Below are 10,426 nucleotides of genomic sequence, written 5' to 3'. Positions count from 1 at the left end.
AATAGACTCTACAGTTTGTCTAATTTTAGAAGAAGAAAAAGATAAGAGGCTTTAGCCGTGGCTAATTACTATCCTAATGGCATTTGGCAATGGGCGGGGCACATAGCTCGGAGAACCGATGGACGTTCGGACCCCAAGGTGCTAAAATGGCGACTTCGCACCGGTAAACGCAGCGTTGCGTAGGCCCCCAATAAGATGGACAGACAACAAGCAAGTCGCTCGGAGCAAGCGGCCCAGGATCGTGGTTGAACTCCCTACAAAAGATTGACGTCAGTTTGTTGAAGCGATGCAACGATGATAATGACGAAAATACCATAGCAAGCGTTGAGTGCACTGACCCCTATAGTGAAAAAATAAGTGCAAAGTACATTATACTTACGTATGGATATAAATCTCCTACGGTAAATAAAGACGCGAGAGTGATTATGACAGAAAGACTTTTAAGTAGCATTCTGTAAGGGGCACATAAAAATTATTATTTCTAAGCTGGAAGGCAAAAATATACAGGGTTAAATAAAAATGCCAGAAATCTCTCAGCCTGTAGATGTTTGCATTAAAACTAACAACGACTTTTCTACGACTTTTTTTTAACTCAATAGTTTGTGAAATATTAAATGTTCAATATTTAACATACTCTACTCGTTACTACTCTGTAATGTAACAGCAACAGTTCGCGAACCACAACTCTATCGCGCGGTCATTGACCCGACTACGCGACGTTGTCGAATCACATGTATTTCGTTTCACAGGGCAATGTTAAGTTTTTTGTATGCAAAAAATTAATACTGAATTTTGAATCGTTTAGGAACATTTTTTTTTAGTTTTAAAGATAGGAACTACAAACCGAGAGTTTTCTGGTATTTTTTATTAATCCTTTACATGATAAAGAAATTAAAAAAATAACCTGAACACCTTATTATGTGGGTACCTAGGTCAGTAATGTCTAGTGAAAAAATAATTTTGTGTAAAACGAAGGCTTTAAAAATCCCTTTTCAATTTATAATTTTACGACTGAAAGTTCGATTTTATTTTTACGACAAACGATTTAGTTCCCATTTTATTGCATGAAAATGCAAATAAAATTAAACAGAATTATGATAGTAACGTTATTCACTGCTTTTCTTTATAGCTGGTACAAGCTAGTATGGTGAAAATCAATCATTTGCCATTTCATATGATCTATATAGAAATTCTTTTGTTTAGACGTTTTAACTACATGTTAGTTCATTGATTTGATATGTTACTATTTGTAAGCTCACTGTATAATACATTAATTTAGTTATAATAGCCTCGCATGCAAAACAATTCTTGAAGTCTTAGTTTGGAACAGTCATTCTGTTTTAGTGTTTTATCTATATTCGTGTAGCGCACACCATGGGGACTGTTGTAAAGAAAAAAAAACAAAGTTTAAAAACTTACATAGCAATTATATTAAAAATTTATAATATGTTTTTGAGAACAATAACAACAAAGGTTATAAACAGTTTGTTTTTAGTTGTTATTGGTTAAATTTATGGAACCCTGTTCTTCTAAAACTGTAAAAATTCGTCAACAGGCAACATTGCGAAAAATTTCGTAACACAGATTGGGATTTCTAGAAAGCTTAAAAAAAAAATTATATACAAATAAGTATAACAACATAATATAACAAAAACAAAATTACATTATGTATAATATTTACAACATTGAGTATTTAATTAATACAAAACTTCATTTCGCTTCTTCGCTTTTCTCTTGATACTTCACGACACCCCTTTCAATTAATTCTGGAACTTCTACAGCGAGCCACGGACCAAGCTAAAAGAAGAAAAAAGTATTTTACTAGCGAACTACTCTATAAGAATGTAGATGTGTAAATTTTAATTAGAGAATGCGTTTCTCTGTCTGTCTAAAACTAAATGATATACTTACACCCAAAGCCATCGCATGTGCGATACCAAATCTAGGCACATTCCTAGCCCATAGCGGCTTAAAGTGGTCCGTGAGACATATTTTCCCACCTCTGTACATTTTCGCAGTCTTGCCATCTAATCCAGGTAAAGCTAGTTCTGGTGCTGTAGTTGGGTAAGTGACGGGTATCTAAAAAAAAAGCTGAATTATTCATAATGAAGGTTTTACCTCAAAAGTGGGATTGTTTGTTTGAAAAATCCAAAAGCTGGATTAGGGATTTAGCAGTTTCATTTAAATTTTTGGCTCTGATGAATTCATCATGGAGTAGACCATTGTCTGCTCTGCAATGGCATGCTCTGAGCCATAGATACTTCAAACTTGCCTTGCAGCGACTTACTGGACGACTATGACTTAGGAAAAGGACTGTGACTTACTGGAAAAGGACTGTGGCATACTGGAAAAGGTCTGGGACATACTGGAAAAGGACTTTGACTTGGTGGAAAGGGACTGTGACATTTGCAGCAACAAAATCATTATACAAAAGAAATAAATATGATTCTGTGAACATACTTCAATATTGGGAATTTTGGAAAGAGCTTTTAATGAAAAGTCCTTGGAAGTTGTTTTGAGAGACCCGTCTTATCTGGCAATGTGCATTCCATTAACATTTAGCCTTTTATAATTGACTAAGTAGGATCTGAAAGATCACATTCTATTTTGCACTATGAGTTAGCCCTTGACTGCAATCTCACGTAGTGGTAAGTGATGATGCAATCTAGGTGGTAACGGGAGTATGGTAGTCATACCCCTCATAGGTTTCCACGCGACATCACATTGGACACTAAATCGCTTAACAGCACACGGTCTTTATCTTTGTCTTTAGGGCGGTAACTAGCAACAACCAAAGCCTCCCACCAGGCCAGACCAGAGAAGAAGCTAAACATTACAAATATGATCAAAAGTAATAATTTGGCACATGTGACATACATGTGCCAAAGGTTTAAGAATTAAGATTGCAGGTTACTCCAACACTATATTATTATGTTATTATAATAAAAGTATAAACTTACATCAAATTCCAAATCAAACTCATATTTGAGCAGGTTATGGACGTACCAACACTTGCCGAACCACCGTGTGCCAGTTTTATCAGATTCTAGCCGGAACCAGTCATTGTCTGCCTCTTTATTGTTTTGAACATACTGAAACAAATTGTTACAAACTAGTCTTATTCATAAAATTTTAAAATAATATTAATTATTTTTAATCTAATGATTTTTACTCTCTGCAGAACCAAAAAGTAAATTTTGTTTTCATCTTCTGAGCTGTAATTAGTGGTAAGTGTCACAGGTGTTAAAGTAATTTGTAATTAAGAGAAGTAAAAGCCAAACTTTTTCATTAATTAATACAAATGCAAATTTTTGACAATGTTTGCTCAAATGGTAAAAGTGGATAAAGAGTTTCCTTTATCCATTAGTTCATTGTCGCCAGCATGTAAGCTTTCTTAGTACCAATTTTGTCAAGATTGATACAGCTGTTGAGTTAAACAAAAATAGCAAACAGACTAACAAACAAACTGCATTTATAATTAAAATGTATTCTAATTGCAAGTTCTAGTTTCACAAAGAAGAGACCAAAGCAAGCAGCCCAAAACTTGACCAAGATAATGCCTATTATTGTTTTATATAAAGCCTATGTGTTGGCTTCATCATCATCATCATATCAACCCATTACTGGCCCACCACAGAGAAGGGTCTCCCACACAATGAGAAGGACATAGATGGATTGGCGCGGACTCCACACACCTTTGGGAACATTATGTAGAACTCTAAGGCATGCAGGTTTCCTCACGATGTTTTCCTTCACCTTTGAAGCAAAGTGATATTTGGTTCGAGTTGCGTGCTGGGATTCGAACTCGGACGCTGAAAGTGAAGTCGAGCTCCTACCCACTGGGTTCGGTTGGCTTAGAATGAAGTAATTACCTTTATTAAAGCCTGATATTCCTCTTTTAACCGTGTCGTCCATAACTCTTTGTCCCTGGGTCCCGCTTTCGTTTTCATTAAAGGTATGCTGCTTAAAGTCTTCCTTGTGCCCTCATCTACCATTTTTGGACGATTTGTTCATAGATTTCTTAAGAGTAAAAATAAAAATATTGTTGAAGAAATAGAAAGTTTACGAGTTACTATTGATGACGTTTACTGTCGACCACTCACTACAAACTATGGTACAAACTGCGATTGAATTACTTTGTTTAATCTGTGGACTTTATATTTATTTTTATGTAGCACTTGCTGAAGCTATAGTGTGTTGAACTTACCTTGATGCGTCGTATTGGTAAATTTGTTACTAGCTTTTCTACTATACTTTGGTTGCTGTTTCTGCATTTGTGCGTTCATAACTTTATATGGTTTTAATTTTCGAAAGAGCTAAAATACAAACTATTCTTTAAGTTTATATAAATAAACATAAACATCCTTAACTTTAAATTTACTGCAAATTAGTTCACGCATCAAGTAAAGATGAAAGGACCGTACTTATGTCTTTACCTTGTGGTCTATCTATTTACCACAGATTAATGACCAGAAAAAAATCTTTATATTTAATTCCAAATTTTATTATTTATTTATTTTTTAGTTATTTATTTACTGTTCTGTGCTGTTAGTCTATTCTGTGGTACTAGTAACTTGTACTGGTAACATCTTGCAAATCGATAACACAATAAATAATATTAGACAAAGTGAATTTTATTAAAAATATCATGGGTTCGGAACAGTCTATGCCTCCAAAGAAACAGCCCCAACGTGCTCCTCCGGTCCGAAGAGGTCACACAATAGCCACTTCTAATTTCACAGGTAATGCATGATTTAAAACTCCCATTACCCTAAGAGTTTCATTTGTATCATAAATCATAATCATCTATGGCTACGTCTTATGTCCCACTGCTGGGCACAGGGCTCCTCTATCATATTAGATCCATATCATAACAATCACTGACATTGTAACAAGCTGTCCAAGGTACGGGTGTAGACGACGTCAACCTCCCAACTCCTGATTCGTGGGTACCGAAAATTTCCAGAAAATCCCCATATTTACCCCGCATTTTTTTGTTTGACTCGGTAATCGAATCCAGGACATCTTTTCGGTAATCTAAGCATTGTGGAAAGAATTTATTATATCTGACTCCTCTCTGTTCTGGTCTGGCAATTGTGTACCAACAAGTGATTTAGCATTCAGTATGCCTATAAACCAATAAAGTTAATGATTAATGGTATATCTATACCTCTAACAGGATAACCGCTACCATATTAAACTGCATCATCACTGGAGATGCACAGAATATTCATTTGGTATTCCATATTATGTGCATTTAGAATCTTTTCCACTGTATTCCAAATAATTTGACCGATTATGCGGTTTACATATTCCGGCAGTGTCTTTGTATATTTAAATTGTTTTGTTTTAGAAGCAAGGAGAGGAAATGAGGCGACAGCTAGTGGTAATAACTCTCCGGGTGCAAGTATGTGTTCAGACTCTGAGCTACCATACATATCATACACTGTGGACAGACCCATTGGAGGTATGCTTTTTGATTAAAACTTCATAATATTACAATACACACAAATAATTATCATGACAGGTGAACTACCACTTGGTTGAGTTAGACACCAAAAAACTCGCACAAAGCAATTTGCATCTTCTTTTCATACATGCATGGCTGGGGCTTGGAACACCCTTCCGAGTTCTGTGTTTCCTAATTCTTACAACCTGGGTATCTTTAAAACAAGAGTGAACAGGCATCTTCAAGCGTGTCCCCTTTTTAGGCCACATCTTTACTTTCCATCAGGTAAGATTGTTGTCTATTCTTGTCTTTTTTTTTAATCTACAGTTTAAAAAAAAAGTCATCCTGTTATTAATCTTGTCCACCACTCTAGTGTGTGTGTGTGGTGGGTTCACTCTAGTGTTGCAAAAATATTGATTGATGATAAAATAAATAACACACATTGCTATCTAGCCCAAAAGTTATGGCTACTAGGATAACTGATGAATATTTTCATGAATAATATACAGATAAACGCCGAGACCCTCAAAAACATTCATGTTCATCAATCATCAGTCATTGGAATCAGTCACTTCCGGCTGCCCCTATCGGCTGTCATACTACTATGCTGTATATGCATCCATCTCTAATACACAGTATATATGCTAATAATGTTGATAACTATTTTTGCTATTATTCAATTACTTTTTGGTTTACGTTTTGCTTTACTATTTCACTTCATAGTGAAACTAAAGAGTAGGCACGTGTCTCCTCCCACAATGAGACAGTCCACCACGCTGGCCCAGTGAGGATTGGTGCCTATATGCCTTTGATAAAATTATAGAGAACTCTCAGGCATGCAGGTATCCTCACAATGATTTCCTTCACTGTTGAAGCATGCAATATTTTAGTTCCTTTTTTTTTTTTTTTTTAATTTACTACAAATACATTGTTACAATGGACAAACTTAATTATAAATCTTACATATGCCAATAAAGTTTTCACTATTAATTAAAATTATCATAATGATACGGGAGTTTTGTTTAATTATATAAAAGTAACTTTTACTAAGTAATACTAGTTACAATAAGTTAATAACGCAAAAAAGATTGCTCATTTTCAAAAAGGTAATCTAAGAAAGAAAAAAAAAAACACATTCTAGTGCATTTTTTGATAGCAGATACAAACTTTCCATACTTATAAAAAAAAAACACATTCCTTAAAAAGCACAGAACTTACAAAAGTTAGAGGTGCTTGCTGGGATTCGAACTCGGCCCCTCGAAAGTGAAGTTGAAGTCCTACCCACTGGGTTATCACTACTCTCAGATCATTGTTAACAGAATATTATTTGATTTGTCCAGATTCACCAAAAAACTCTGGTAAATCTCAGAGAACTGTGGACAGTAAGAAATCACTTCTGCAGAGGAGACAGCTAAGTCTTCAAGCTAGGAAAAACAAGAGGGCCAGGGATATTGTAGTTGTTAAACCAGCAACTGATACTCAATTAGATGAGGATATTAGGAGGCTACAGGTAAAAAAATCATAGATTACAGAAAAATAGTCAAACATGTACAGAAAATGTTATTTTTTAAATATACCTTCTTGTTTAGTGATGCAATGCCTTCTTTGCCCCAATACTGGTTTTTGTAACGAACTCAAGCTTTAATTTTTAAATAATTATTTTTTTTCTGTTAACTAGGAAATACCAACATTTTTACCAATAATGAGAGGTACACTTGGTTTGCCGGGTGCAAGAGATCCTGAGGTTTTGGAAGGTTTGTACAAATTCAATACATTTTTAAATTCATAGGTGCTCGTATTAATATTTAAAGGAATATTATTATTACTATTTTATAAATATTATACTAATATATAAAGCTGAAGAGTTTGTTTGTTTACTTGAACGTGATGATCACGGAACTACTGGTCCTATTTGAGAAATTATTTCAGTATTGGATAGCCCTCAGGCTATCATCAAGCTAAGACCAAAAGGATCATAGCATAAATGCAGAATGTTTAAAAATCGGGGGTTTTTCTTGTCTACGACAGCATATGTCTATGTCTTATGGTTCGGTCCGGTCCCGATCTTTAATAATATATAACGTGTAACCAAATAATAAAATACAGTTGAAGAGTACATAAGTATATTCTATAAGGAATCAAAAACTTTGTAAAAATAGTATTACAAAAGAAGCAAATTCATTTTTCAAAATTGAAGTGTTTATTTATGACAACCCTATTGAAGATTAAAGATCGACACGCGTATAGTACCTACTCTACGCGACGCGTACCTAATAAAGTGACAGGAGTCACTTGATTTTAATTTTGCATGTGATGTTAGGGCTGTATCTGATTTCCCTCAGCAAAAACTACTGTGTGGTTGTCTCAAATTAGTATCGTTTCGGTTTCACAGATAAGTCTCAGAGACAGTAAATAATGTAACTTTAAAGCCTATGAAGTAATATTTCTGTATTCATTAACACGCTGTATATATAGGAAAAGGTATTCTATGTCTAATATACGTTTCCAGGTCTTGACTGCAGACCTTGGGTCCGCCTGGCGACAAGGATTCAAGCACATTTAGCCGCCTGCGCTCACCCCCTAGCTGCCGAGGAGAGTAGTCTTGCAAATAAAGTTAAAGAGGTAAGAAGACGTATCTGAGGTTTCAAAAAAACTTACATTTTTGTGTAATATAATTAAAAGGTTTTAAAAGAACACTGGGACACACACATATACATACACACACACATGAACACACACACACACACACACACACATGCGCGCGCACACACACACACACCCATGCGCACACACATACACACATGCGCACATACACACACACACATATACACACACACACACACATATACGCACACACACATCACAACACACAGCTAACACAGCGTCTTCGCCGGATATCGAGGGCCCGACGTGGACCCTTACCACGGTCACGGTAGCGTTTGGACTAAACAATGATAAGTCCAAAAGTACACAAACAGTCAGATAAACATCGAACCGAGCCGAGGTCCGAGTCGGGTTGACGTCTCCCACCTTCCCCCCGATGTCGTCGAGCCCTGGGGCTCTTCTCATGGCGAGCTTTCGCGCTCGCCCCACTCCCCCGGTGACACCGTAGCAACCCCTCAGAGGGTTTTCGGCAAGTGTCCAACTGAAAAAGAAAGAAAGAGCGGGGATCAGTTGAGTATCGGCAGCGGTAGAAGCAACACGTAGTGGATAAATTAACTTTGTATGTGTAATCACCAGTGTTTACAACAAATAGCGTTCCACGTACTATTGTGTTTAAATAACACTATTATATTTACGACTATAAAGAGTGAGTACACTATACAGTTATACACCTAGTAATGGTGAAGCAGTGCTAGTTCTGTAGATATCCCTCACTGCTACTAGGCAGGTTGCCAGTTGTGGGACAATCATAAAGCTGATATAGTCACGTAGTGGTGGATTTAGGCGCCGATGTCTGTTCTATCCCCGGTGCAGTTTGTGAATTTATAATTGTTGATTTTTCTCTGCTCTGCTCTCGTCCTACATTCCAACAGGCTTCGGCCGTGGCTAGTTACGACTCTTCTGTCAACGACGCGCCGTCAAGCCATTTTGCGTCCTCCCTGGCGGTGTTGGATCATTGCACCGATGTCTATGTTCTATCCCCAGTAGGCATTGGAATTTAAAATTGCTGAATTTTCTCTGCTCTCACATTCCAGCAGGTTTCGGCCGTGGCTCCATACGAGCCTACTGACGGCGATTTGGCGTCCCGGTACGATGTCGCGTCGAAACCGATTAGGAGTATGACTAGAATTTAACTGCGATACATCTAATAGGTTAGCCAATTACCATCTTAGATTCTTACCATCGGGTGGGATTACATTCGAGTGCTCACTTGTAGAGGAATAAAAAAATAAAACTTCCTTTATCTTTGTAGGCGGACACAGAAATCACCCGTCTCTATTCAATCGCGGTAGAGAAACAGAGAAACAACGCGCGAAACGCGGAGAGATTGTCCCGAGTGAGAGAAGTGGCTCACCAGCTGTCCAGATGTAATTCCTTGCTGAATCAGGTAAATATTCCATTCAATTTTGTGTGATGAACATTAATGTATTTCAGTGTCTGGGTGTTTATATGTATGCCATAAGTATTTATGTATAGTATTCATCAGTCATATTAGTACCTATATATATATATTTATAATACTGTTTTAAATGACTGTAGTAAGGACCCCGATAATACTAACCAAGGTAGTTCCCTTTTATAACATTTATCTTAAATTAACATTTTTGTTTCAGAACCTTCAAGATATAGAAGAGTTGAACCAACTGTTACCAGAAAACAAGCGTTTAGAACCGTTCGTATGGAGTGAACAAAAAGGCTCATAGAAATGTCACAATAATTCTCTTAGACAATTATAGATAAAAAAAAAATATTATTAAATGAAATGTATTTACTCATTAAGCTTATAATAGTATTCAATTATTATGTATATAAGATGTAGTTTTAAGTGCGGCTTGAGACAAGCGATATCAAAATTATCTTTCGATACATTCTTACCGAATACAGGATCCGTAAATCTGTTAGTGCGCTCTGAATACGAAGTGAATGGCGTAAAATATAAATATATGTCGTTATGGTATTTTTATTTAAAATAAATAAATAAATATACTACGACAAAACACACATCGCCATCTAGTCCCAAAGTAAGCGTAGCTTGTGTTATGCGTACTAAGGTAACTGATGAATAATTTTTATGAATAACATACATAAATACTTGTAATATATAAGATAAACACCCAGACACTGAAAAACATTTATGTTCATCACACAACTATTGTCCAGTTGTGGGAATCGAACCCACGGCCTTGGACACAGAAAGCAGGGCCGCTGCCCGATGCGCCAATCGGTCATCTATATATATGTAATAAATGCTCCGAAAGAAGCGTTTCCTAATTGCAGCACGGCTAGTACAGGCGGGAGACAAAAATTATATCC

General features: G+C 36.3%; 2 protein-coding genes across 3 annotated transcripts; one reads left to right on the top strand and one right to left on the bottom strand.

The window, feature by feature from the left end:
- Positions 1-1,443: 1,443 nt before the first annotated feature.
- LOC120628389 (ubiquitin-fold modifier-conjugating enzyme 1) lies at positions 1,444-4,104 on the bottom strand. The gene is made up of 4 exons (XM_039896738.1): positions 3,873-4,104; positions 2,961-3,092; positions 1,912-2,079; positions 1,444-1,797 (listed from the first exon to the last, which is right to left on the bottom strand). Exons 1-4 carry the CDS (start codon positions 3,993-3,995, stop codon positions 1,711-1,713), a joined length of 510 nt encoding a protein of 169 aa, XP_039752672.1. The 5' UTR covers positions 3,996-4,104; the 3' UTR covers positions 1,444-1,710.
- Positions 4,105-4,557: 453 nt separating this feature from the next.
- On the top strand, positions 4,558-10,068 carry LOC120628388 (BLOC-1-related complex subunit 5). 2 transcript variants are annotated; one of them, XM_039896737.1, is made up of 7 exons: positions 4,558-4,742; positions 5,357-5,467; positions 6,790-6,959; positions 7,128-7,203; positions 7,959-8,071; positions 9,366-9,500; positions 9,727-10,068. In XM_039896737.1, exons 1-7 carry the CDS (start codon positions 4,649-4,651, stop codon positions 9,814-9,816), a joined length of 789 nt encoding a protein of 262 aa, XP_039752671.1. In that variant the 5' UTR covers positions 4,558-4,648; the 3' UTR covers positions 9,817-10,068. The 2 variants fall into 2 exon arrangements, with proteins under 2 accessions (XP_039752671.1, XP_039752670.1); XM_039896736.1 differs by having other exon boundaries at positions 5,354-5,467.
- The last annotated feature ends 358 nt before the right edge of the window (positions 10,069-10,426 follow it).

This window comes from Pararge aegeria, chromosome 12 (genome assembly GCF_905163445.1).
Source record: "Pararge aegeria chromosome 12, ilParAegt1.1, whole genome shotgun sequence".
Lineage (NCBI taxonomy): Eukaryota > Metazoa > Arthropoda > Insecta > Lepidoptera > Nymphalidae > Pararge > Pararge aegeria.
The sequence above is the reverse complement of the archived record's forward strand: the minus strand, read 5'-3'. Positions and strand labels throughout refer to the sequence as shown.

Bases quoted from the DNA above. Each gene is read 5' to 3' on its own strand.
- LOC120628389 (XM_039896738.1), bottom strand. From the start codon at position 3,995: ATGGTAGATGAGGGCACAAGGAAGACTTTAAGCAGCATACCTTTAATG. The intron at 2,080-2,960 runs GTAAGTTTATAC...CTTTTTTTTTAG, and splicing joins AGTTTGATTTGGAATTTGAT to ATACCCGTCACTTACCCAAC. The intron at 1,798-1,911 runs GTAAGTATATCA...TTCTTCTTTTAG, and splicing joins CACATGCGATGGCTTTGGGT to CTTGGTCCGTGGCTCGCTGT.
- LOC120628388 (XM_039896736.1), top strand. From the start codon at position 4,649: ATGGGTTCGGAACAGTCTATGCCTCCAAAGAAACAGCCCCAACGTGCT. The intron at 5,468-6,789 runs GTATGCTTTTTG...TGATTTGTCCAG, and splicing joins TGTGGACAGACCCATTGGAG to ATTCACCAAAAAACTCTGGT. The intron at 9,501-9,726 runs GTAAATATTCCA...TTTTTGTTTCAG, and splicing joins GTAATTCCTTGCTGAATCAG to AACCTTCAAGATATAGAAGA.